Source organism: Sander lucioperca, chromosome 22, assembly GCF_008315115.2.
Source record: "Sander lucioperca isolate FBNREF2018 chromosome 22, SLUC_FBN_1.2, whole genome shotgun sequence".
Taxonomy (NCBI): Eukaryota; Metazoa; Chordata; class Actinopteri; order Perciformes; family Percidae; genus Sander; species Sander lucioperca.
Window position 1 is genome coordinate 28,843,127 of NC_050194.1, and position 27,313 is coordinate 28,870,439.

The window sequence follows — 27,313 nt, forward strand, 5'->3', positions numbered from 1 at the left end:
CATTTAGGCTACTTGATATTGAGTATTTCTACGATGAGGTAAAAAGTCGGCCAACAATATTTCCCTCTGATATGTAGTGTAGTAGAAGTATAAAGTAACATAAGATTAAAATACTCAAGTACAGTACTTGAATAACACAGCTTGTTAGGAAAATGCCATACTGCCTAACAAGCTCATATTGCCATGCAATAGACAAACACCATGCTCAATGAGAGGGTTGTCGTATGATGTAAAAGGATGATCCTGGTCAGTGTTTTTGCTATTCTGCCAATACTCAGGCAGTAATGGAAACAGACATGCTGTGGTGTAAAGGAACCTGATGAAGGGGTAATGGCTGATAGTGCAGTGTCAGCGTGAGGAAACTGGATCCCACAATCAGGTTTTACAGGAACGTCTGTAGGTGTCAACTCACAGAAACCACACATTCCTGGTTTTATTTCCTAAAATGATCCTCCTTTTTTGTATGGCAATTTTGCCTTTATTGGACAGTTGACAGTGAAGAGGCAGACAGGAAACAGGGGAGAGAGGGGTATGATATGCAATGACCGCATATTTACCATTAATGATAGTATGTACTGCATTTTGCAAGGTGTATTTAATAGGATGGAAGTAAGAAAGAAAAAAGAATAACATGTAGCCATACTAATATATTATTTCTGTTTGTATTTTAATCACACAAAGCCTGAGTGCAGGATAAAAGTGATGCCTTGGTTTTACATCAGAAGACAACTGCTTCCTAAAATTGCACACTTATAATGAGAAACCAAAAATTAAGACCAAAGTTCATGAAATATATTTGGAAAATAATGATGGACCATAATGTGTACTGTATATGTTGCTTGTTTTCACTGATGACAGTGGAGCAGATGTAGATGCAGACCATATGTGCGTCAGGTTTTTCACCATGTTTCATACTTTTCCCAAACCCTCACTAACTGCTTCTAACCCCCACATAATAAACCTGTCTACAGCTATCATAATCTTTACTGCTTATGTAACAGTTATTTAGTGATTCCACTTGCCAGGGTTTAATCATCCAATACCAAGAGGTTGTATTGACATTCTGTATTGTGGTTGGTCAGTGGGCGTCCCCTCTGTAGATATATGCCCTTGTATGTGATTTAGCGGTGCCAGTGCACAAGGAGTGTGCCCGTGGTAGGTTGGATCGCACCCAGTCATAAGCACATTTTAATTGTTTCTTTTAATAATATTTCATTTACATGCCATGCTGATATGATGATGTATAAATACTTTGGTAGAATGTGGCGACGGCTATGTATACAGTTTGAAATGCTTATCTCGTGCAATGTACAGAAAGTGCTCAGGTCATGCTAGTTAGCTTAGCCGGCTAGTTAGCGTAGCATGCTAGGTCGCTAATTTGCTTTTGTCCATCTGTAATGAGAATGACGTGTGCATGCTGTGTCCTACATGGCTGACCAGGATATAATTCTTTGTTTACCAGGTACATATTGTATTTTTTTTATTTACATATTTGTTCAATTTAATGTCATGTTGTGATATTATATATGCCATTGTACGTGATTTAGAGGGGCCACTGCACGAGGAGTGTGCCCGTGAATGAAGTGTGTATGCTGTGTCCTACGTGGCTGACCAGGATATGCAGTGTGAAGTCTTCAATTATTACACAACGCAGAGATCACATTGGTTACACTTATATAACCTCTCTCCTATCCTGCTACACTGAGGCCCGTTCCTCCTGCCTGAGCACAGAGGAGTTAATCACCCAGTTTAAAGGCCTTTACACATATACAGTGACACAAATAAATGTCACGAAATTGCGAATAATTTGGAGGCAAACTTTAACGCGCCTGTTATTCAAGTTAATTGTGACGCAATTTTGCAATGTTATTAAAGTTCTACAATAAAATTTAAAAAAAATAGAGGCAAGATCAAGCGTTGATGACCTTGTGCTCCTTTTACTTAATTTAAAAAAAAGAAATACATGAGTACACCCAATATTGAAAAAAAGGAAATCCACAACAATCTCCACTGTTCCTTTATTTATGATGAAACTCTTCTTTGACCCACTACACCAACTCTGGGCTTTTTGAAATGATAGCTGTTAATTAAGGAAAGCTATAAGGAGATCAGTGTGAGTGTGATAGTATTGCAGGTGACCAATCATAAGTGGGCCAGTGCCTCCTTGGGTTTACTCCTCCAAACTGTCAAAAGTCAACAGAAATCAACTTCGAGAGCAGAGTTACCTGTGAGAATGTGCGCCCTCTAGGGCTCGCCAAGCAGACACTCTCTAGCTATAGTTTCTGTTTTATGCACTTACTACTTAGTTTTATACAACTCTTTGGCCACAACCTTTGGCCACATTTAACATGAAAATCCCAAGTTATAACATTGTGGATATGACAGAAAATACGGAAAGCAATCATATTCCAGGGGGGGCGAGTGCCACCCTGTGCCCCCCTTCAAGCCCCGTCCCTGAACCAACTTCGAGAAAATGTATGGCATATTTTGTAACGTTTTACATGTGATGTACTGTTTGTAAATATAAACAGTTTGGCTTTTTAATTGTTTGCAATGTATTTTTGTACTGCACTGTATTGTTCCTACCCAGGGGTAATGCAAATTAGCTATACAGCTAACTCTGGCTCAACATTTGTGCTGTGCATGGCCCCTGTTAAATAAACTAATAAACTAAAACCAACTAAGTGAACTTCTGTCTTTAGTAGAAATTTTTGGAAATCTCTGAAACACTTATGGTCAACAAACTGACAGGAGACTGAGCGTGAAATACAGGACAATGGGGAGCAGCTGGAGCTGGGGCAATTACCGTGGAGTTAGGAACAATCAAACTCACCTCATATAAAAACAACCTGTATCTGTATAGCTGCAAGTAGCTGTGGCCAAAAGGAGGTCATGCTTGTCTTGGCCTTCCAAAAAACCCAGAGTAGACACAAGTGATGATGAGGTTGCTTCCTGAAGTGGTGGAGCTCAGGTATCTCTGGTTCTAATACTGGGTTATAAGAAGAAAAATCACACACGCATCTGGATTGAAGTCTATAAATTATTGATCAGTGCTTGCAAAATTACAAGCACCTGAACACATTTGTGAGCAAACTCCAGGCTTGGTTCCAGGATTCATTTAAATCTGTTTAAAATCAGCAGAAAATTGTGCCCGTGTGGCTCTGGTTATTTAGCCTGGTCCTACCAGAATCTGGTCCACTAGCCTGGTCCTACCAGACTCTGGTACATTAGCCTAGTCCTACCAGACTCTGGTCCACTAGCCTGGTCCTACCAGACTCTGGTACATTAGCCTAGTCCTACCAGACTCTGGTCCATTTCATTGGTCCAGAGAGTCTGGCCACTCTCCATTGACAAGTGTTAACTTCCTTGAAGGCGGGTACTCTGTTGAAGTTTAAAACTATTGGATCTGCCCAGAGCCACTCTGGATCTGCCATAACCAATCGCTAACGTTTGGTCGTGATGTCGGCTTGGCATCGCTAGCGTTAGCCTTAGCCAACTCCTTCACCACTAACGGAGCGAGCTGGAAAATCAAACTGTTCCCGAACCCCGTGGGGAGGAGGGCCACAACATCATGGCCACCAACACAACTCAGCAAAGATTGTTCTTGCTCGGGCTTTAACTTCTGGATATTCAGCAGCGTTGCCACAACGGACTGAATGGCTTCGCTCGCATCTTTCTCCACCTACAACTCAAACTAGCGCACAACCTCAACGCCATCATTCTCAGCCACTCCCTCTGTTCGCTGATTGGACCGCCAAATATTTGGCCGGAGAAAACCTAAGACTATACCGCAAACCCAGACGGTGTACTGAAGGAAAATGAAAATTGAGCGGAAGTACGTAGGAGGGTGGAGCCAGACTAGAGGTTATTATGTATTTACATAAAAACTCTGTCATTTGGAAAAGCTTGGCAGATTGGCCACCGTTTAAAATATAATGCGCTAAACTGTTGCTTTTACCTGTCAGCATTGTGAAGTGTGAAGGGCTGGTAATGGTGAGGATGCCTTCACCCCATCCTTAGCCATCTTATCCAAGTTAGGGGTTTCAACATCTCGGTCATAGTCCCAGTGGAAACCGTCAAAGGAGATGAGCAGCAGCTTGTTTCTGGTGGACCCAGTGAAAAGTGGCTGCAGCTCAGAGTCCCGTGGTGGGGCAGCATCACATGGAGAGCGGGGAATGAGGCCGAGCATCAGCATTACTGAGGATTTAGACATTGTTGTAACTGAAAATTAAATTGGTTCCACTATATTTAGGCTTTTTCAGCTGTTGTCTCCAATTGAATCATTTATATCTGGCCAATACAACCCTCAATGTCCAAAAGAAGACCTTATGTTCCTCTCGTCATACTGCAGTAGTATGACAGACATTACCCTGAAGCAATTACAAGACGCTATGGTGCAATGTTAGATACACCTCTAATGAATGTTTATCTACCGATAAACATAGGTTTTATACCTTTATTAGTGTAATGCAGTTATATGATAGGTGTTAGGGTGGGATGACAATTTAGAACCCAAGTGCAGACAGAACACAGAGCCAAGAGTGTGAATATTAACAAGGTGTATTTTCAAATATTTAAGTGTAAGGAAAGGGGCAGAGTCCAGGTTTTCAGAGGGACGGATCTGAGGTGGGTCCGAGGGAGAGCTGGGTGAGGCAGAGGGACAGACGAGGGGGGCTTGACAGAGTCCAGTGATCCAGAGAATGATTTCCAGTCTGGCTATATCCAGTTCTTTACAGATCCTCCGTCTGTGTTAGGCAGGAGGAAGGTGGTGTCAGGAGTCGGGTCCAGGCAGCCAACTGCAGGCATAAGAGATGGGATTTAGTGACCAATATAAAACAAGCAAACAGAAGAACACTATGGCTAGAACGTGACTAACAGCAAAGTATTGTCTAAGAGCTGACGCTGAGTAAATGTAAAAAAAACGGGTATGTAAGCATATACATATAAAGCAGTGTATAAAGCTTAAAGAGGTTGATTGTGGCTTGATGACATGCAGCTGGACTCCTGCTCCCACACACCTGGCTCCACTGCTGCAATTAAACACCCAGACACAAGCACAGCAAAAAAAGAGAAACACAGCCTGCTGAACCATGGCAACAGGCCTGTCAGTTGGGACAGTGTGTGTGTGTGTGTGTGTGTGTGTGTGTGTGTGTGTCAAAAAGAGAAAGTGATTGCTGAGAATAATTCTCAACTCTCAACTCATATAACATTATAATATGACAAGATATTGACCACAAACCAAGAAGCTGGTTTCTTAAAGCTCCTTCTATTGCTTGTATCTTGAATTTATAACTTTTTTTTTTTTTTATCATAAAACAGGCACAAATATATTACTACAACTTATCTAAATATTAAACCTTTGTAGTGGACGGTTTTGCTTTTGCAGAAATCAACATTACAATGTACAGTACTGTTGGTGTGTGTTCCTATTTACTGTATTTCCTGCTTTAAATCTGTTGTTTCACAAGGTACACTTTGTTTTACTATACATGTTTGTCTATTGAAACAATCTATTCTCTCTTTCAACACCACTTTTTAAACTCACTCTGTTACACACATTCAAATTTGGTAGCTGACCAATAAACAGTCAGCCAAAGAGCAGTAAAAGCCCCCATTAATTGGCACAGTGATGATGACTCAGCAGCTCTCTTTCCCTTCTCCCCACGTTTTATCCTCTCTGGTCATAAGTAATCTGTATGTTATTAATTGGTGTATGAGTAAATGTTCATGCTCCTCAAAAATGATTTGCTGTAGCAATGGTCCATTTGATTTGTGTTTGTAGCTGAAAATGAAGTAATGTGCAAATAGGCGTTAAAAGATTGGCTCCAACAAAGGACAATATAAATGTTTTATTCAAAACACAATTCCTTAAACCATGTAATTGTGAGAGCTTCCACTCCAAACTGGCAGCTGGCCATTCAAACCCAACATGGTCAGCTGGGATTGTAATGCAATTTCAGCAAATTGGTGTATATATATATATATAAAATATCAAATTTTGTAAATTTGCACAAACTGTTACCCTGCTATACTCAGCATAATCTGTGGTGCAGTTATCAATTTCTTTCTGCAGGACAGAAATAAAGTACAGGAATGTGACGTTATACTGGGCCAAATTGCTGACGCAATGTTTTTCCATTCTACTTTTATTACAGCTCTATAATAAAGAGATAATAACCTGATAGTACCTGAAATAACAGCAATAATATCAGACTATCTTCATAATAAAAGGTTTTAAAGCACCTCGTTGTAGAAATAGAACATTTCTACTAGCAAAAAAAAAGATTAAAAAAGCAATCACAAAATAATGATAGGGGGTAATAATATGTGAGACAATATGTTAAAGAAAAAGACAGTAATAGGTAATCTAATGCGGTAGATGGTTTGTTACACCGAACCATCTGAGAACCCGTCATTGGAAACTGTTTGGATAAGGGCAGTCACAAAAATTACTTGGCAGGTGAGTGGATGAACAATCTGTCTTTCACTTCCACCTACACAGCGCTGTAGCTGCCAGTAGCTCCTCACAGGACGCTGATTGGTCCGAACCGTTGTGGTTAGTGAGGGATAGTGAGGGTCATATGTTCACAATACTCAAGGCAGAGTAATGCTATCACAATCACAAGGAAATTATAAAAAGATCACCATCAGTAACATATCCTTTTTGTAATGTAGGAAGGGATAAAGGTGACTTGGCCAGTAAAGGGCAACACAGAAAGTATAATAAATGTTCATAATAATTTATGATTACAGCATTTTACCTCCTTTCTGCTCTGCTCTTTTTACACCAAGCATAGGAAGTGGTAACTACGAACACCAATACCAGAAACCCAGTCATTGCTGATAAGCCGACAACCACTTGAAACTGGGTATTCATTTTTGGATCTGCAGACAGAAAGAAAAATATTAGATGAGGGAGTTAAACATAGAGAAGTAACAGTCTAACACACAGAAAGGGACACTCACAGAACAGACACAAACAGAGTGTCAGGGTTTTGGTGTTCTGTCTTATTGTGGTAGTCTTGTTTTTCAGTTATGTTCTGTTTCCTGTTTTATTTTGTAGTCTGTCTTGTCTGCCTTGTCTTGTCTAGTTTACTTCCTGTCTGTGTGGAAGGAAGCTAGCAGTAATTGCTTAAAGGAGGCAATTTTGGCAGCAGCACGTGTGAAAGTTTTGGAAAAACCTTGGTTAAAGGACTCTGTTCCAAACTGGATTAGCAGCTTCATTTTTGCTCCAGCTCCTCCGCTTACTGAAAAATTGTGTTCAGCCAAGCCAGTTAGCTCCACAAAGGCTTCACTCACTCAAGTACCTGCGCCTCATCAGATTCCGAGCCAGCTAGCACCGACTAGCCTGCCTGCTTCTCGGCCTGCTAGAATCCTGGCTACAGGGTCTCTGTTTTTGACCCCACTTGCTCCTTTGCCCGCTTCACCCAGTCCTGTCTCTCTACCTGGAGGAGAGCCAGAAACTCATATGACTTTGCTTCAATATTTTGCCATGTCTGTTAAAAGGACTGAGGAGGCCAAAGCTGCCAGCCTTCAAGCTGGAAGACAACAGTCCAGTTCGCCTACTAGCAGCTCCCCTGAAAGCTTTACTATCGGCTCTACGGCAACCCACTCTGCGGGCACCCTCAACTGCAAGCAATCCTTTGAGGGAACTCGCCTAGCCATATTCCCTGGGAACCGTGGAGGCCGGAGACGGGGTAGAAGACAACATAGCTCCCAACGCCATGCCCTGCTTCACCCTCTCTTCCGCCCAGAGTCCTCGCTGTCCAGCGGCCTCGAGCCTGTGCTGTCCAGCGAGCCAGAGCCTGAGCTGACCTGTGTTCCTGAGCCTGAGCTGACCTGTGTTCCTGAGCCTGAGCTGACCTGTGTTCCTGAGCCTGAGCTGACGTGCAACCCTTCTGTTCCCGAGCTGACGTGCAACCCTTCTGTTCCCGGGCTGGCGTGCAGCTCTCCTGACCCTGGGCTGACGTGCAGCTCTCCTGACCCTGGGCTGACGTGCAGCTTTCCAGAACCTCCAATGACATGCAGCCTTCCAGAACCGCCGCTGACGTCCATTCGCCCAGAACCGGCGCTGACGTCCAGCCGTCCAGAGTCTCAGCTGACGTCCAGCCGTCCAGAGTCTCAGCTGACGTCCAGCCGTCAAGAGTCTCCGATGACAGCTCTTCAAGAGTCTTCCAGTCGTCCAGAGTCTACGTCGACTGACCTCCCAGAGTCTACATCGACTGACCTCCCAGAGTCTACGTTGACTGGCCCCCCAGAGACTTTGCCTTTGTCCTGCCCCCCAGAGACTTTGCCTTTGTCCTGCCCCCCAGAGACTTTGCCTTTGTCCTGTCCCCCAGAGACTTTACCTTTGTTGTCAGTCCGACTGACTCCTGCCCCCCGTATTTTGTCGGTGGTTCGACCGACTCATGCCCCCCGTGTTTTGTCGGCGGTCCGGCCGACTTCTGCCCCCCGTATTTTGTCGGTGGTCCGGCCGACTAATGCTCCAGTTACCCTGTCGGCGGAGTTGCCGACTCCTGACCCTGTTGCCTTGTTGTCTGTTACTGATCCTGTTACCTTGTTGGCAGACACTGGCTCAGCTGACCCGTCGCCTGTCTCCAGCCCAGCTGACCCGTCGTCTGTCTTCAGCCCAGCTGCCCCTTCATCTGCTGAGCCTGCCTGGCCACCAGAGGGGATTCGCCTTCACTGTCGGCCTCCAGAAGGGATTCGCCTTCGCTGCCGGCCTCCAGAAGGGATTCGCCTTCGCAGCCGGCCTTCAGAGGGGATACGCCTTTGCGGCGATCTTCAGAGGAGATTCGCCTTCGCCGCCGGCCTTCAGAAGGGATTCGCCTTCGCTGCCGGCCTTCTGATGGGTTTCGCCTTCGCGGACGGCCTCCAGAAGGGTTTCGCCTTCGCGGACGGCCTCCTGAGGGGATTGGCCTTCGCCGCCGCCCTCCAGAGGGGTTTTACCTTTGTCGACGGCCGCCTCGGAGTCCTCGCCGTCCTGCTTGGCCGCCTGAGGGGCTCTACCTGAGATTGGATTCATGGATTTGTTTCAGGATGTAAAAATATCTCCGACATGCTTATAGCATAACATTCTTATTGAGTGACTGAGGAAATGGACAGGGATCACTAAAGTTGCACTGGAATGGTTCTCCTACTAGGGATGGGCGATACCAAACGTTTTCAATTCGATATGATACCGATACTTTTTGTTACAATTTCATTGATACCAATATCGATTCTGATAGTGATAACTTCTTAAATGGGTTTGTGATTTATTTTTCAAATATAGGTCTTTTGGAAAAAAAGATCACATTCTGGCCATTTAAAACAAATTTATTACACAAGCAAATATGAGTACACTTAAATAAAAATGTGTATGTTAAACAATAGTACATTATTATAGAGAATACTGATTAAATAATAATACAATAAATAAACATAAGTATGAATAAAATAAAATACCAACAAAAAAACATGCACATTTGCACTTTCTTTAAGATTTCTTAATCTTCTTAGGTATGTTGTTTAATGATGATTAAACAGGTTACTGCCACTTTTTAATCACAAATGGTGCATCTTGCCATATTTTTATAAACAGAAGAAAAATAGCACCACACAACACTACATTTTATGGCAGCTAACTTAACAGAGGCTTTGATTTTTGGTTCAGAACATCACAAACTATAATGCTTTAGCAACATTGTTCAAAAAAAGCAAATAAATGTAAATTCAATTTAATACAGTCCTCTCTCAGTTCACTTCCCGCCAATTTTAAGTCTGTGGCAAAGAACCTTGGGGCAACCTTTGATAGCCACTTATCATTTATGCAGCATACTAGAAATATCATCCAAGCTTGTTTTTATCAATTAAAAATCTTCTACAAGATTAGACACATGCTCAATTTTAATTGTGCTTAATGCTTGCAAAATGCTAAATAAATAAAAATTATTATTATATACTTATACCTATTTTCGTCAATGGGTTTGTACGATATCGTACAAAAACTAATGCAGAACAATTCGTATGATATCTTACGAAATATGACATTCTATTTAACGCTGTGGAATGGAAACCGGTCACTGTTACATGTTAAGTTTAGGCACCAAAAGGACTGGTACAGATTAGAAAAAGTTTGTAGTTTGGGTTAAAATAAGTACTTCCAGAACACCGGTTGCCTTAATTACTACATTCGGGTCTAAAATCCTGTGTTCTCCCTGTAAGTACTTCCGGGACACGAAGGCCAATGCCTCAGGTGAAAGTTCTATGTTTTGGGACCCATCCACCACCCTAACCTCTTCTGTATGCGGATTTCTGCACTTTTGTACCAGGTGCTCTGGTCATAGTTACTATGGACAGTAGAGGGTGCTGCCTTACAGCAAACGTGAATGTGGGACTTATAGTAATAGATAAGTGGAATACATAAGAATTAGAATGCATTACTTTTCGTAGCTATATGTACAAAGAGTCAACGAGGACAGCCTGGATACTGTGATACAAGATGAGTTAATGATCATGGTCAGATAATGGCTATCATGCAGACTGGATCTCTTATCTAGACAAAGTTATTTACTTTAACTTTATCTTGTGTTGTACAGTATATGGCCACTCTATCTCCTATCTCCATCTAAGAGTAGTGATGACTACAGTGTGGTTTTCTGTCAGGTCAAGTCAAAAGTCCATCATATGGCTATCATCAATAAAAACATTGTTAAAAAAAAATTGGCATGTGGTGCTTATAGCTTATTAAAGAGTTGTTAGGTGGTAGGAGCTATTTCAGGGCACCCCTGGTTCTAGAAGAAGAAGAAGTCCCATTTATTTTTCTCATAGATAGTGTTAAGTGACTGTTGCAGCACTTCTGTGGCTGTGGTGCTCATGAAACTCTCCCGTTTTAAAACAAAGCACTGTGTTACATAATAGCTAGTTCTCTGTTTGTTATGGCGGGGAATCTTAGTTGCTGCTCAAATTCCTTGAGCGCTCTTTCAAAGAACAAAACTTTGCCCACCAAATCTACCTGTATCACTAATTACAATAAATGGTCAGTTCCTTGACCTTACTGTCTCTGACTGAACTACCTTTGTTCTAACTAATATAACTTGTAATATTATAATACACGCTACACAATTAGCATGACACTCCTAAGCAGTGTTCGAATTATACTGTGAGCTTCTAACAGCTATTTCGCTGGTGACGTCACTCTCCATTTTATATAGGCATGACACATGAGAACCACTAATCTATATGCGAAATTCCCTGAATATTAGTGCAGATTCCCTCTTGCTAAGACATTAAGAATGAAATTGCACAAAATGATAAATCGCCTCATTAAACCTCTCCCCGTGTCAGTATATCCATGGAACTCCTGCTACGGCGTGTGATTGTAGGCCTAATGTTTGTAAGCTAAGCAGCAGCGATGGTCGTAGCTGAGTGGAAGGGAGACCTCCGGTTAAACCATAGCGATCTTGCTACTCAATGTTTTTCAATGGTTGGCTATCACTATGTTACAAAGGCAGTGAAATATTAGACAAATGTATGGCCACCGCTTGTAAACCCATTCGTATATCAGGCATTTGCAGTAGAGTTTAGATTCTCTGCCCGAGCCCGAGCCCCAACATTTTCCGCCACTATCCTCGGGCCGGGCCGGACCCTTGATCAAGCATTTGTGTTTTTTTAATCATTACTTTATTAGCCTTATTTGGTGGGGAGAAAGCTATGCCTCTCCAGCTTCTCCCGTAGTATGTCCTGCACTGACTTGAGTGTGAGGTAAACTGGGCTACATCGTGTCTCCCCCGTCTGCAGCACTGTTGTCGGCCAGCGCGTCAGCATGCAGACCGTGGTGAAGGACAGTATTAATTAGGTGATGGAGACCGTGGTGAAGGACAGTATTAATTAGGTGATGAGACCGTGGCGAAGGACAGTATTAATTAGGTGATGAGACCGTGGCGAAGGACAGTATTAAATAGGTGATGGAGTCAAGAAAGTCTCCTATATGGTTCCAGGTCTTTGATTATGTTGCTGCCTTGATCTGTTACCCTCACTATTCGGCTGAGGGAGCAGCTATAGGCTATAAAGTTGTTTTTTACGTTTCTTCATTCGGATCCATTTGCGATCCATTCCATTCTGAATAAACAAACAGCAGTTTACATGTTTCGTCCTTGTTGCATTACCTGTATTTATTAAGATAATTCTAAACAGATTTCTGTAGTTCAAACAACTCTGAATTGTAGTTGAGAACGTCAGTTATAACGGCCCACGTATTAAAAAATTGTCAGGTTTAAATCGGGCTTGGGCTCATAATTACAGTTAATGTGTCGGGCCGGGCCGTGCTCGGACGCAACGTGCACGGGCTCGGGTAGGGTCGGGCTTGATTTTTTGGGCCAGATCTAAGCTCTAATTTGCAGCTGTGCATTTGTTTTAGTTCGTCAGTATTTCTAGCTTCAGGAGCTGCGTGAACTTTTAGCTAGCTAGCTAGCTAGCTAGACTATGACTTCATTATAGATGAGAGAAACACTATGAACAACCAAATTAAGACAGTTCTGAAAACCTGTTCAGATGATGAGCTGGTCATAACATTTACCACAAAGCACAACGCATGATGATGTACATGGCAGTCAAAACCATAGGCTTAGAGATTAAAGTTGATTCAGTACTCTTACACCCTGTTTACACGTACATGGTTATTTTGAAAAATGGAGACATTTCCCTTCATTTGTGCCCTTCATTTACATGCAAACGGAGAATTCGCCTCTGAAAACGATTCTTTCTAAAAAACTCTGGCCAGAGTGGAGATTTTGGAAAACTTTGTTTGCACGTTTGCATGTAAACTGAGACAAACGGAGGTTTAGGCAGCCAGTGTTACAGTATGGCACGTCTCCCAGTCGATGATCTCCTGTAATTTTGTGTTTTGTAATCTAAAGTTACATTTAACAGGAGCTCTACCTCCTGTCAGTCCATACGAATGATGATCCTGGCGCCATCTTTGTGCAAAAGAGAAAGACAAAGTGATTTGTTGCTGTTGTTGCTATTTTGGGGATTCTGATTGGCTAACGTGGGCTTGAGCTTCTCGTTACACTGCCACCTACAGGTTTGGCATGCTCTTGGCGGCATAGATACACAGGTTTGTGTATACAAACACTTTTCTGAAAACTGAAAGGTGTGCACAATGTTATTTTTGAAAACGGAGAGGGTGAAATGTCCGTTTATGAAAATAGCCGGCCACGTGTAAACGTAGCCTAAATTACACTGACACACCAGCGCGTGAAGTGATATCAAAGAACCATACAAAGAACACAGTCTGAACGTACCAGATAAATGGTACAGCCAAATGGGGAGTGAGGGTTTGAAAATTGTATTTCATTGGATTATTTCCTGAATTGTTGTTATGTAATGGTAATACTGCATTTAAATACATACAATTTTGGATAGGCTAACATTATATTTTCAGTACCCCCCAAACTATTATTTCCATCCCTTTTGGTAGGGTCCAAGTCTCATCTAGGGGGGTCGGACCCCCCCAATACCCCCCGTAATTCGAACAGTGCTCCTAAGCCAATTCCTTCCCTAAAGTAGATAGTATTCATTAACAAAAATGTTGCACTCTCAACAATTTAGCACTGCCTTGATTTCTAGCTTTTTTTGCTAAAAGACAGGTTTAGCCTATTTCTGTTTTTTTTGGCCAGCCTTATAAACACAAAAGTCTGTCCCTGATTTACTGAGTGAGTGATAAAGTTACATCATTGGTCTGAGTGAGTAATGAAATGACACCATTTCACTACACCACATTACACCAGACCTCAATTATTGACTTAAACGTATCTTAACCATGTCATGTGATATACTGGGTACTACATCAAATTACAGATAAACATTTAAATATCTAGGATTTCACTAGACACTACCAGACTGGCCACAATTTTCACACATTGGCTGGATAAGGCAAGGCATGCTGAGTGATAAGCAACTGCAATCATTTAAACTGAGCTTGCATGGCGTGAAAGGTTTTTCATTGGACAACAGATAAAAGGCGTTTATGATTGTTTATGTACTTGTTTTTACAAACCACAGTATAGCTTATCGCATGCCACTCTATATTAAAGCAATAGTTAAACAGTAAAATAAAAGTGATATCTAGAGTACAAACAGAAACACGGAGGTGACAATGCTCTAGCTGCGGCTTCCCAGTCGAATTTTTGGATCCCCTTTCTGTTTTTGAATCAGACACTTTCTATTTTAACCTCCGCTATTTTAACCAACACATTTTTGACTAGCCCTGCTCTGTCATCATCCGTCACAACCATTCACTCCATCATTCACTCCATCATTCACCCCAACTCTAACACAGCCCCAGTCTCTCAAAGTGTCCCACAAGGATTGGCGCTCAGTCCCCTCCTCTTCATCCGCTACATGTTTCCCCTTGGTCATATCATATGCCAACAAAGCCTCCATTTCCACTTTTATGTAGGCGACACCCATCTCTACATCTCCAAATCCATTACCGATCACTCCAAACTCACAGACTGCCTCATGGATATAAAAACCTGGATGCAAGCTAACTTCCTCAAACTCAATATTGACAAATCTGAAATCCTCATCATTGGCCCCAAATCCCTCAACATATCCTGCCAAAATTAAATTAGGCACATCCTGTCTTAAAATGATGCTGAAAAACTAGTCCATGCATTTGTTACTTCAAGGCTGGACTACTGTAATTCCTTATTATCAGGATGCTCAAATAAGTCCTTAAGACTCTCCAGCTGATCCAGAATGCTGCAGCACGTGTTCTGACAAGAACTAAGAAAAGAGATCATATTTCTCCTGTATTAGCTTCCCTGCATTGGTTTTCTGTAAAATCCAGGATTGAATTTAAAATCCTTCTCCTGACCTACAAAGATCTTGATGGTCAGGCACCATCATATTTAAAGAGCTCATAGTACCTTATTGTCCCACTAGAGCACTACGCTCCCAGAATGCAGAGTTACTTGTGGTTCCTAGAGTCTCTAAAAGTAGAATGGGTCCACAGCTCCCAGTCTGGGTTTGGTAGGCAGACAATGTCACCATATTTAAGAGTAAACTTAAAACTCTCCTCTTTGATAAAGCTTATAGTTAGGGAGTGAGGAGTTGCAGCGTTCGCCTAGACCGGCAGGGAAGGGTGTATAGCTACTAGGTCAATACATTAAAAATACACCAACGCGTGTACGTGTTGGTGTATTTTTAATGTCTTGCCCTATTTATTAAAGGCCTTTTATCACTTTTTGTAACCAACCTTGAGTGCCTGGACTTTTTATGACTTTTTGGTCATAATTCTTCTTCCTTTTTGTGAATTGCATTCCCTTCCATGAGCACCGGTGGTTAAAGGGATACCAGAAGCGCTCCTGCCACTTCTTCCCTTTTAATGCATGTTACTAACCTAGCTCTGGAGACCTTATGCTTTCTCGCCTCGCAGATTTGGTGGTTCAGGTGGTTCGCTGTTGGAAGCAGCTGCTGTGGTCCTGCTTGACACCCCCCTATCCCGCCCTGCACTGGCAGCTGCTGCTATGGTCCTGCTCGACACCCTGCACTGCTACAACTATTATTTATAGTCATAGTTCTATTATCTTTATTGTTACTATAAGTGCCACGGTCATGCCAGCTGCTATAATTGTTATGAATCATATCACGTATATCTGCAGAATTTATGCGAGATAAGCCAACAAGTAATTGACATTGACTCTTACCTTCTGTGTTTTTCTTGGGGACCAGCATGTGTTTGGTATTGTCCAAATGTCCATCATTGATCTCTGGGTTTATCCCTAGTAGATGGCACATCAGTGGGTACACATTAACCGTGTCAAAGGGCCCGCACACCAGGTTTTTCTGGAAATCAGGCCCCACCACTCTGAAGAAAGGCTTCATGTCCATCACTTGATTGTCAAAGCCATGCTCTCCTTTGTGGAACTGCACAGGGAAAATCTATGTATGGAGAAAAAACAAGAAAATGATATGGAATAGCAGTGACCTCTCGCGCATGGAAAGCCTGGTGGGGCACAATAAACTCTGTATGGGCAGCATCCGACTCATCATTAAAACTACACACAAACCTACATGCTCAATGAATCCAAACACAAACGCACCTTGTACATGAAATCACAACTGCACATTTTAAAGTAAAGCGGTTACAATGTACTAAATTTAACTTTTAATAAATTGTCAACTGGATTCGTATTGCTTCGCTGTATTTAGCTCGCTATAAGTAGTAGCTAACAAACGAACATAACTGACAGTTGTGCTAGCTAGTAGCTGGCTAGCAATGCCCATACCACATAAATCATCCCACAGCTAAAGAGTCCTCAGCCATTGACTGTATTAGAAAAACGCTAGATACACTTGAACTTATATCCCCAGACGCCCCTAAATTAATTTTAGGTGATTTTAATCACTGCTCAGTGGACAGATCTCTTAAAGGTTTTTTACCAATATATCAACTGTCCCACCAGTTCAGGAAAGACACTGGACAAATGCTCCATTAGCATATAAAGCCGTCCCCCTGCCCCCTCTTGGCTCTGATGACCACTTTGGCATTCTACTAGCCCCAGCATACCTACCAGTTGTGAAGAGGTCAGAGAAAATAAGGAGGGACATCAAGCAGTGGACTGCCGACAGCATCAAGGAGCTGCAAGGATGCTTTGAGACCACCGACTGGTCCATACTGACATCCTCTTCTAGTGACTTAAATGAGCAAGTGGATACAGTATCATCTTATATCTCTTTCTGTGTGGACAATATTATACCTACTAAGAGGGTCACAATATTCCTTAACAACAAACCCTGGGTGACCAAGGACCTACAGGAGATTTTGAACAAAAAAAAAGACGGTCTTGTTCACCGGCTCTGAGTTGGAAAAGAAAGAGGTCAATAGAGAGGTCAAGCGTGCCATAAAAAAGGCCCAACTGAGATACAAAAACAAGGTGGAGAAAACATTTGCCACCTGTGCAACCTCCGCACTGCATGGCAGGGCCTTAAAAGTATGGCAGCAGTTAACTTCAGTCCTGGCAGTCACAAGCCCATCCAGGTTGCAGGCTGCAGCCCGACCTCACTACCCAATGACCTGAACATCTTATTCACCAGATTCGAGAGAGATAACAGCTCTGATCTCAACAGGTTAATTTCCTCATGCGAACGTGATGACTGTGACATCACTATCGACACTGGAGAAGTGGTCAGCGCCCTCAAGAGGACCAAAGTGAATAAGGCGCCAGGCCTAGGCAACATCTGTGGGCGGACCCTTAGGCACTGTGCTGAGCAATTGGGGGGTGTACCCTGTTTCAGTCCCCCAGCTGTGGAAACACTCTACGGGGATTCCCATACCCAAGAAGGGTACCACCTTCTTAACGACCTTAACGACCTCAGGCCTGTGGCCCTAACCTCTCTGGTAATGAAGGCCATGGAAAGAGTCATAAAGGACTATATCACCAAGGTAACAGATCCAATGATGGATTCACTCCAATTTGCATATTGGGTGGGCAGGGGGGTCGACGTTGCTAACATTTTCATCCTAGACAATATCCACAAACATCTGGAAACCCCCAACTCCACAGCCAGACTTCTGTTTGCTGACTTTTCGTCGGCATTTAACACCATGCAGCCACATATCCTGGCAGAGAAGCTCATCACCCGCTTTCATTTGGATCATCAGCTTACCTTGTGGATTATAGACTTTCTGACCAACAGGACACAGAGGGTACTGGTTAACGACACCTTTTCAGATGTCCGGATCACATCAACAGGTTCGCCAAAAGGGTGTGTCCTTTCTTCCCTCCTCTACATTCTCTACACAGACGACTGCAGGTTAGACCTTAGATCGGCCCAAAAAATCAAGCCTGACCCTACCCGAGCCTGTGCACATTAACTGTAATTATGAGCCCGAGCCCGATTTAAACCTGACATTTTTTTTAATACATGGGCCGTTATAACTGATGTTCTCAACTACAATTCCGAGTTGTTAGACCCGTTTTTTTGCTGTCATAGGCGAGCAGCGTGCCACACTTAATGCACTCGACAAAACCAACACATATGTTGTCACTGCCCACGACTTGTTTAAAATGGTTCCATACCTCCAACTTTCCCTCCAAACTTGTTCAAAGGTAGGCTAATTCTCCTGTTTTTCTTTTTTTCTTTACATCTTCAAACTCCATGTTGCACTTAATCTACACCATACAGCCCAGCCGGCCCGGTGTGATGCTCCACCATACAGCCCAGCAGGCCCGGTGTGATGCTCCACCATACAGCCCAGCAGGCCCGGTGTGATGCTCCACCATACAGCCCAGCAGGCCTGGTGTGATGCTCCACCATACAGCCCAGCAGGCCTGGTGTGATGCTCCACCATACAGCCCAGCAGGCCCGGTGTGATGCTCCACCATACAGCACACAGCAGGCCCGGTGTGATGCTCCACCATACAGCCCAGCAGGCCTGGTGTGATGCTCCACCATACAGCCCAGCAGGCCCGGTGTGATGCGCCACCATACAGCCCAGCAGGCCTGGTGTGATGCGCCACCATACAGCCCAGCAGGCCTGGTGTGATGCTCCACCATACAGCACACAGCAGGCCTGATGTGATGCTCCATCATACAGCACACAGCAGGCCTGGTGTGATGCTCCACCATACAGCCCAGCAGGCCTGGTGTGATGCTCCACCGTGTGATGCTCCACCATACAGTCCAGCAGGCCTGGTGTGATGCTCCACCATACAGCCCAGCAGGCCTGGTGTGATGCTCCACCGTGTGATGCTCCACCATACAGCCCAGCAGGCCTGGTGTGATGCTCCACCATACAGCCCAGCAGGCCTGGTGTGATGCTCCACCATACAGCCCAGCAGGCCTGGTGTGATGCTCCACCGTGTGATGCTCCACCATACAGCCCAGCAGGCCTGGTGTGATGCTCCACCGTGTGATGCTCCACCATACAGCCCAGCAGGCCTGGTGTGATGCTCCACCATACAGCCCAGCAGGCCCGGTGTGATGCATGCGAGTGGAGGAGATGCTGCACATGATTATGGCATAGCTTTCTCCTCATCCGATTAGGCTAATAAAGTAATGTTTAAAAAAACACAAATGCTTGATCAAGGGCCCGGCCTGAGGATAGTGGCGGGAAATGTCGGCCCGGCTCGGCCCGTGGGTCGGGTCGGGCTCAGGCTCGGGCAGAGAATCTAACCTTTACTGCAGGTGTACTAAGCCAAACTGTCACATGTTAAAATTTGCTGATGACACAGTCGTCCTGTCTCTGCTTTCAGGCTCCCTCCATGACCACAGCTCAGCTTTGCAAGAGTTTGTGAAGTGGTGTGAAATGTCCTGTCTAGAGCTGAATGTGGATAAAACCAAGGAGATGATAGTGACCTTCTCCCCCAAGCAGAGGCAGTTGGCTGAGGCAGTCACTACCACCATCCAGGGAAAGCTAGTAGAGGATGTAGAGGAGTATAAATACCTCGGGACTGTTTTTGACAACCAGCTGAAGTTTTCGTCCAACACATGAGCGGCAGTACCTGCTCAGGAAACTAAGATCATTTGATGTAAGCAAGGACATCCTAACCACATTCTACTACTCATTTATTGAAAGTGTGATAACCTTTTCCTTCACTTGTTGGTTTTATTCCATTAGTCTTCAAAACAGGAACTGCTTACATCAAACTGTTAAAGTCTGTTCCAGAATTATTGGACACCCCCTGAGAGCTCTGTCCACCCTATGCGAACAGCAGACCTTGAAGACTGCCTGTAGGATCCATCACATGTCATGTTTTCGATGTTTGAGTGGCTACCCTCAAGGCGCAGACTCCGCTGTCAAGGCTGTAAGACCCAGAGGAGGAAGGTGACCTTTGTCCCCAGGGCTGTCCAGCTCCTAAACTCCCAGCCCGGCCCCATGCTCACCAAATGGACATTGCTAGATGTAGCAGACTACTGACCTTAGGTAGATTGCCCATAGGAAGATATTTGGAACTTATTGGACAGTGCTACCTTTGTTATATGTAATGAAACGAGCAACAATGTTAGTTATAAAAAATGTACATATAAGTTATATATTATTAGTTACATTGAATTATTGATCATGTCGTGCACTGCTCCACAGCGCCATCTGGTGGAAACAATTAAGCTGAAAAGGGCTACAAGTTCTTTCCCTGGGTTTCAATACAGAATTTCTACAAAGGTTTAGTATTAGAGTGGACACCATGATGTTTCCAACTATGAATGCAATATGGTTCTCAGCTTCAGGTTTGTTATGCCCTGAGTAGGCTACATTTAATGACTGACGTGCATTGTCTTACCCCATTGATTACATATCCAGGATCAGCGAAGAGGATGATGGGCAGGAGTCGAGGATGGTTACTGTAGTGCAGTCTAGATGGCATTTCCTTCTTTTTATACACATGCAGATGAGGGTGGCTTCCTTTCAGAGCCTGGTACACCTTCTCCAGCATCCCCTCTTTAGGAAGCAGCATCCCAGCAGGACCATAGTCCACCAGATGAAACTGGATATCCTTAAAGCTGAAGCCAGGGATCTTAGAGAGGATGATCTCCTCAACTAGTCCATCTCGTAGAACTGTAGTCATCCCGTGGTCGGCAGTGAGGATAATGTTGAGCCGGTCAGTAAGGCCATGCTCTTGGATCTTGTCCCGGATGTACCCCACAGTACGGTCCACTTGCTGTACCATCTCACGGCGTTCTGCCGAATCTGGTCCATATTTGTGCCCAGCCAAATCTGGTTCTCCGAAGTACAAGGAGACAAAGTCCAGGTTCTGTTGGTGGAACCACTCTCCAATCACCTTATCGATGTTTAGCCTCCAATCTGTCTCGTTAGAATAATCATAGAAACGAGGTTCCACTTCCCTAACCCTCACTGTCTCTCCTTTGTAGGTGGCTGCTGTGCCAGGGAAATGCAGAGAACCTGCTTTTAGACCCTGGAACAATATAAAATACAATTATTTAGAGAAAGGAGCTCCTCAAAAAACTGTTGCTCAAAGGATGATACATGCATATTTCATAGATACATATAACAACCAGAAATACAGAAAATCTTTGAGATAGGCAGGTGAAAAAAAGGTAAGTAAAGATAAATGGATCTAGATAACCTGTCTCTGTGCTGTTATCCAGATGGGTAAACTGCCATTGTCCCAGTAGGCATCAACAAACTGAGTCATGTAGTACTGCTTCTTCTCCTGAGTGGTAGTGTTGAACCACATGTTGTGGACTACTCCGTGATTCTCGATGTAACGTCCTGATGTAAAGAGGAAATATAAAAAATGTAAGAGAAGAACAAGCCCTGCAGAAGAGAACAGATTGCACAATGGGAGACAACAATTAGATTACAGTTTGTATGATGATACGAAATAATATAGGGTTTCATAATATATAATATTAGCCTTTCAAAAACACTTCTCCTTTGTTTGTACACTTTTGAATTTGTTAATGTGCATATGTTCAGCCTTCATTACTTTTAGCCACTGTGAAGTGGCTCAAGGGGAGGCAACATTTGTTATATATGTTATATAATAGTCAATCCACCACTTTGATCCAGACCGGAAAATCTCGACAAACATAAGATCAGAGGGTTGTTGGTTCAACTCCCCGTATAGACCAAGTACGGAGTGTGGACTGGTAGCTGGAGAGGTGCCAGTTGGCCTCCTGGGCACTGCTGAGGTGCCCTTGAGCAAGGCACCAGCCCCCTCGCTCTGACATCTCTCCATTAATACACAAGTATAGGTCTTGTTTGTGCATGTGTGTGTCTTTCGGGCCTCTGAGTAATGTGTAAAAAGAAAGTGAGAGAGAGTGTCTTCTTTTTCCACATCAAATTGCTCTTCTTTTGGAGTAGTTTTTTAAAAAATGTCAGTAAAAAAAGTGTTTGTTGTCATAGTTCAGATTTATCTAGTCTCGCTTTGCCAGACCCTCCTCCAAAGCACACTGAAGGAGGGTCTGGCAACTCCACATAGCATTCGGGGATGGGAGGAAAACATGCTCTGGTTTAATGGCATTTCTTTAAACCAATCAGAATCATCATGGGCGGTGCTAAACTCCACACAGAGCTGCTGTAAAATAGTCTTGCAAGAGAAAACTCCGATTGGACAGATAGTCTAGCTAGCTGTCTGGATTTACCCTGCAGAGATCTGAGGAGCAGTTAACCATAGTCATCAGAAATCCACCAAATTAAAAATTCCAACACAAAGAAAGTGGAAGGAAACGGACATCGGCGAAAATTCATGCATCCGGCGGAATTTCCTGCAGCAATCCTGGAAGTGGACCGCGAAGGATTTAGACTAAGATTTATCTAACAAAATATAGAACATGGGATGTTTAGCACTGATTGGAAATAAAAATTAAAAATAAATGTTCATTAAGATGAAAAAAAAACCTCTTCTTATGAATCGTCTTATACATTAGAATATCCTTAATACTAGAATGTGGTCTGCCACAACATAGAATCTTGCATTTAAAGTGGTCATCCTTTTATTTGGCTGCATCTTTTTAGTGATAAGTGATCATTTGTGGGTTGTTTTTGGGTTGTACTTGCCCAAGTCTGCCTGCCACTGTAACATCTGTTTAACTTACATTTTCTGTCGATAAAGTGTAGGCTGCACATGCAGTGTGCAGTGCTGCACTGTATTCTAAACAAAAAACTAATTATTTACCAATATCTTTCTTCTATCTCCTCTTTATGTCTAATTGAAGTTGTATACAGAGGCTGCATGCATGCAGTTTGTTGATGATCTGGGCCCGAATTTATCAAGCCTCTGAGAATTACTCACAAAAACACTGCTAAGAATTGACTTGAGAGTAAAAAAATTCTTGGCTCAAAGCTGCGCTTAAAAATTTGTTACCAAACATCTCAGTCGTAATTTAAGTGAAGTGTAGGACTATATCTTAAGTCTCAGTCATAGTGATGATTCGTGATACTTTGCTGTGCCACAAACAGGATTTGGGATGACGTCATAGGCATGGACCAATCACTGAATAGATTTCCTTATTTAAGAATATTCTCAGATAAATTCTCTTTGAATGGTAAAATTACTAAGAGGTGTTTACATTCAACACACATTTGACAATAAAGAATTTTCAAGAGAATACATTATGATATACACATTGGAAATTAAAGATAAACATGTTTTCTATGGAGTTATTTTTGTTTCTTTACAACTCCAAGAACAAAAAAAAGGTTTGAGAGCATATTTCTCTCACTGCAATCAAAAACCAAGTTTCTCTTTTTGCATCACAAAAATATTTGATTTTGAAAGCACATGATAAAAGGCACGGAGATGCCCAAGACGCTGTTGAGCAGATGCCAGCCACTGTCCTACCTCTGAGGAGGGCCGTGGGTGCTGATAACGCTCTCGTGGAGTGTGCCCTGATGCCACTCCCTTTACACTAAAAGCGTGGGTGGTAACCTCACACAGCCGGTGTTTCGAAAGAGCCGCAATAGTGTTATATAGTGAACGAATAGCTACTCCGCCTGATGACTGCAGTGCGTAAAACATACTGAGACAACGCACGCACTGGGCTGACTCGGTGAGACGCTTATTCCTCTTCTTTGTTATGAAGCGGAAGGAAAAAACCCTCAAGGTAAAAAATTCTCAGCTGCAAATAGTTCGTTTTGACTTTCGGCATGAATGAAGGATTTGGCTGTAAAGTAGCCGTGCTCCTGTCCTCTCTAATAGAAAAGTAGGACAGTGAGACCGACAGCGCGCATAAGTCATTCACTCTCCTAGCCGACGTCAAGGCTATGAGGAGCGCTGTTGTCAGGAACAACATTCTGAGAGAGATTTGTGCCAGAGGCGTAAAAGGAGAACCCTCGAGGTTCCCCAGGTTTCTGTCGTCTGATCCCTTCTCCACAGTCGAAAAAGGCCGCAACATACACTTTAAAAACTTAGCCAAATCATTATCCAGCAGTGTCTGAGGGTAGGTTAACACGAGAGGCAGAGGACACAAGGTGGTGTCCGAGCCTGTCTCCACACACCAGCGCTGGGAAGCGGACCACCGTCAAGCGTAACACGCTAGATGAATAAGACTGCTAGTCATTCTGTGACTTTAGATCTGTGTATTCACAAACAGCATATTGGCTCACACAGTGCACTCTGCTGTTACAGATCAATTTAACCACAGGGTGGAGCTGTTGCCTAAGTAGCGCAACGAGACACCCTAACCTCTCCAAGTGCTCCTGTTCAGCGGCCAGGGCAACAGCCACGCTTGTGTTCTAGTGCCACTAGAATGGCCGCCAGGCTCTCTTCCTGAATGAGAGCCAGGAGACGAGGAGTCAGGGGGACAGGGGGAAAAGTGAGACCAGTCTCGCTCCTTCATAGAGAACCACAGTGCGCGCTGTGCATTCTCTCGTGAGGCGAACAGATCCACTTTCATCCTCCCAACCTATTCCACAGCACCTGAACGAGAGTGGGATTTAATTCCCACTTGTTGTGAGAGGGACTCCCGCGACATCAGGTCTGCCGTGCGGTTTAGTAACCCTGGAGTGTACGCTGCTCTGATTAAGAGCAGGTGTCAGTGTGACCACAGCAGCAGAGTTTAATGCATCCAGCCTGGTTTTTATAGTGGCAGAGTTTATGTCCACACCAGATAAACTACCGACTATGAGGGGATTGGCGAACCCTTTTGCCAGTTTATGGCGAATTCAGTGTTTGTAGATGCTGCACAGCCTCCCCTGTGTGGAGTGCAACTAGCTATCTCCTGGGAGGGTGTTATAAGGATTAGGTCATGTAACAGAACCCTGATCCCACCCCTTGATACATTTGGAGGGCGTACGATGGGCCAGAGAGTAGCCGAATGGGAGCTGGTTGTCTATTGAACTCCCAGGAAGGAGAAGCACAGGAATTTTCTGTGTTTGGGGATGACCAGAATGTGAACGTGCCCTCAGGTCGATGGAAGTGAACCAATCGGCGGGCGCACAGACTGCGACGCATATACATAAACGTGGAATGGTCGCTCCAGGATGCACCGGTTGAACAAAGACAGGTCCAGCATTGGTCTCATCCCTCCTGTTTGCTCCTGTTTGAGGAAATAACGGGAGTAAAACCCATCGTTCTCCCAGCGTGCGTTACTGCATGTGAACGTGGCGGCGAGCCTGTCTGTGTGTGTGAGGGGAACGTGTGTCTCAGTGGCTGCAAGATGCTCAGAAGGGACAAAAACGGACTGACTGAGAGGGAACTGCTCTTTAGGAGAAACTGTGTGGCCTGTAAAAGCGCCGATATGTTTCCAACTCTCAGCTGGAGTGAAACATGTGTTCTCGGCGCCCTGTCACTGACGCCGCTGTTTGCGAGTCGGCACAGGGGTGGATTGGACTAGGTGTGTGCTGCTCACAGGGCCTTATGGCCGCGTCGGTTTGATGATTGGCGGGCGATACCACCGCGGGGGAGGAGTGCGGTACGGTGGAGCTGGAGCTGGGGATTGGGGAGATGAGCTGACATCTTGGTGCCGCTGTTGTGGCCGAGGAGGTGTGTTTCTCTCCTCCTCTCCTCCACTACCTATAGCTCGTGCCTGTCCAAGGTGCGGTCCAAACAACGCACCAGGGGCAATCGGACTGTCCAAGAGCACATGTCCGCTATTGGCTGAGGACACCGCTGTTCTTCAAAGTCTTCAAACTGCTTGTTGCTGAAGAAAAATAGAGAGCGGATCTTTGGTCTCGCAGCTGTGATATACAGTAACTGCAGACATAATAGAGGCCCGTGCAGGGCACAAGGGAGTGAAAGAAATCTTCACGACTACGCATGCGCGAGGGATAAACCCAAAGCTCTTAGAGGGCAAAGCCTATACGAAATAGAACTCCATAATTTTCCACCATGTCTTAATTACAAATTTTAAACTGGTGTGCTGTTAACTGACCTGCCTATATATAGCCTAGATTTTATATTTTATATTTTATGCCAGCTCTGTCAAAATGATACGGTTTGATTAACTGCTCGTCGTCAAACATTTCAAAAACATTCTTCCTCTCCTGAAAGATTTGCACACGTCTCTGTCGCCTCATTGCCATCACAAGCCCCTACTGGCAACTCCTAACCACTTGTGAGACCTCTCGAGCTGTCTTAAATAACTGGGAGAGTGGGCGCCTGGGTAGCTCACCTGGTAGAGCAGGCATCCATATATAGAGGTGTACTCCTTGACGCAGCGGCCGCAGGTTCGACTCTGCCCTGTGGCCCTTTACTGCATGTCGATCCCCCTCTCTCTCCCCTTTCATATCTTCACTGTCCTATATAAATAAAGGCCTAAAATGCCCCCAAAATAATCTTAAAAAAAAAAAAAACTGTAAGAGTGATTCTTAGCTTTAAGAAATTTGATAACTTGCTTTTATACTTAAGTTTTAATTTCATGAATTCTCAGCACTTAGGACTAAAAAGGCCCTTTAGCTTCAAGCTTGATAAATACGGGCCCAGAATCATAACTTTGAAACCAATTTGACCAATTGTTTTTGGCCTGGTGATGTTGTTTATCCATATCCCTTTCATAACATTTTTGTTAAAAAAACAGTTAACAGAAAACAGTTAAAAAAAAAGTTAATTTAAATGAAATACTGTCCACAAGGTTAATCTTTGGAGATTTTTTTTTAGAATACCTGTGAGCAGCGTAAAGTGTGTGGGGCTGGTGATGGTGAGAAAGGGTGGGGTGACGTATTGTGCCTTCACCCCGTCCTGAGCCATCTTATCCAGGTTAGGGGTGTCCACGTCCCGGTCGTAATCCCAGCGAAAACCATCAAAAGAGATGAGCAGCAGCTTGTTTCTGGTGGACCCAGATCCTGTAGTGTCGCGCGGGGGGACAGCAGCACAGAAAGAGTTGCCAATGAGGCAGAGGGCAGCCAGGCAGAGCAGCAGCATTGCAGAGGATTTACACCTGACTATGCAATAAACTTCTGTTTGTGCAGGTTGAAAGTGCCTGTTTCCTTGATCTTTTCTTCTATGATCTGTTTATTCTTGGTATTGTAACAAACAATTTAGAGGATTGGAATCTATGTGATTGCTATTATACCTGAGTACTGCATCACCTGATCTGAAGCAAATCTGGCTTAGGCAGAGGCAGATAACCCCAGACTTTATCTGTACTCACACCCATAGAAGATGCACCATCTTATCTTATCAACTCATAAAGAAATCACATCTACATTTATATAACTCTTCTGTCTTGGGTTGTAAGTTTATTACTCGAGAAGAGGGTCAGTCCAGTGGATCAAGTGGACACAACTGCCAATCTCTTTCACACCTGTACTTTGGTTCATTAGGTCTGGATGTGGAAAATACTACATTATGGCCTTTTATTTTCCTCTTTTTGGGCCCTATAACCATTAGAAAATGTGAACATCTGCAACCTGTAAAAA

General features: G+C 43.8%; 2 protein-coding genes across 2 annotated transcripts; one reads left to right on the forward strand and one right to left on the reverse strand.

The window, feature by feature from the left end:
* Nucleotides 1-4,771: 4,771 nt before the first annotated feature.
* LOC116067448 (ectonucleotide pyrophosphatase/phosphodiesterase family member 7-like) lies at nt 4,772-26,816 on the reverse strand. Its single transcript, XM_031323881.1, has 6 exons — nt 26,558-26,816; nt 21,078-21,223; nt 20,274-20,906; nt 15,690-15,930; nt 6,762-6,885; nt 4,772-4,796 (listed from the first exon to the last, which is right to left on the reverse strand). Exons 1-6 carry the CDS (start codon nt 26,814-26,816, stop codon nt 4,772-4,774), a joined length of 1,428 nt encoding a protein of 475 aa, XP_031179741.1.
* Nucleotides 17,354-19,724, forward strand: LOC118494302. Its single transcript, XM_035997857.1, has 2 exons — nt 17,354-17,805; nt 19,180-19,724. The coding sequence occupies exons 1-2, from the start codon at nt 17,393-17,395 to the stop codon at nt 19,484-19,486; spliced, it is 720 nt and encodes a 239-aa protein (XP_035853750.1). The 5' UTR covers nt 17,354-17,392; the 3' UTR covers nt 19,487-19,724.
* Nucleotides 26,817-27,313: the final 497 nt, after the last annotated feature.

Excerpts from the sequence above, each read along its gene's own strand:
- LOC118494302 (XM_035997857.1), top strand. The coding sequence starts at position 17,393 with ATGAAGGCCATGGAAAGAGTCATAAAGGACTATATCACCAAGGTAACA. Across the intron at positions 17,806-19,179 it reads CTCTACACAGACGACTGCAG|GTGTACTAAGCCAAACTGTC; the intron begins GTTAGACCTTAG and ends CCTTTACTGCAG.
- LOC116067448 (XM_031323881.1), bottom strand. The coding sequence starts at position 26,816 with ATGCTGCTGCTCTGCCTGGCTGCCCTCTGCCTCATTGGCAACTCTTTC. Across the intron at positions 21,224-26,557 it reads ACACTTTACGCTGCTCACAG|GACGTTACATCGAGAATCAC; the intron begins GTATTCTAAAAA and ends TCTTTACATCAG. Across the intron at positions 20,907-21,077 it reads GGATAACAGCACAGAGACAG|GGTCTAAAAGCAGGTTCTCT; the intron begins GTTATCTAGATC and ends ATATTGTTCCAG.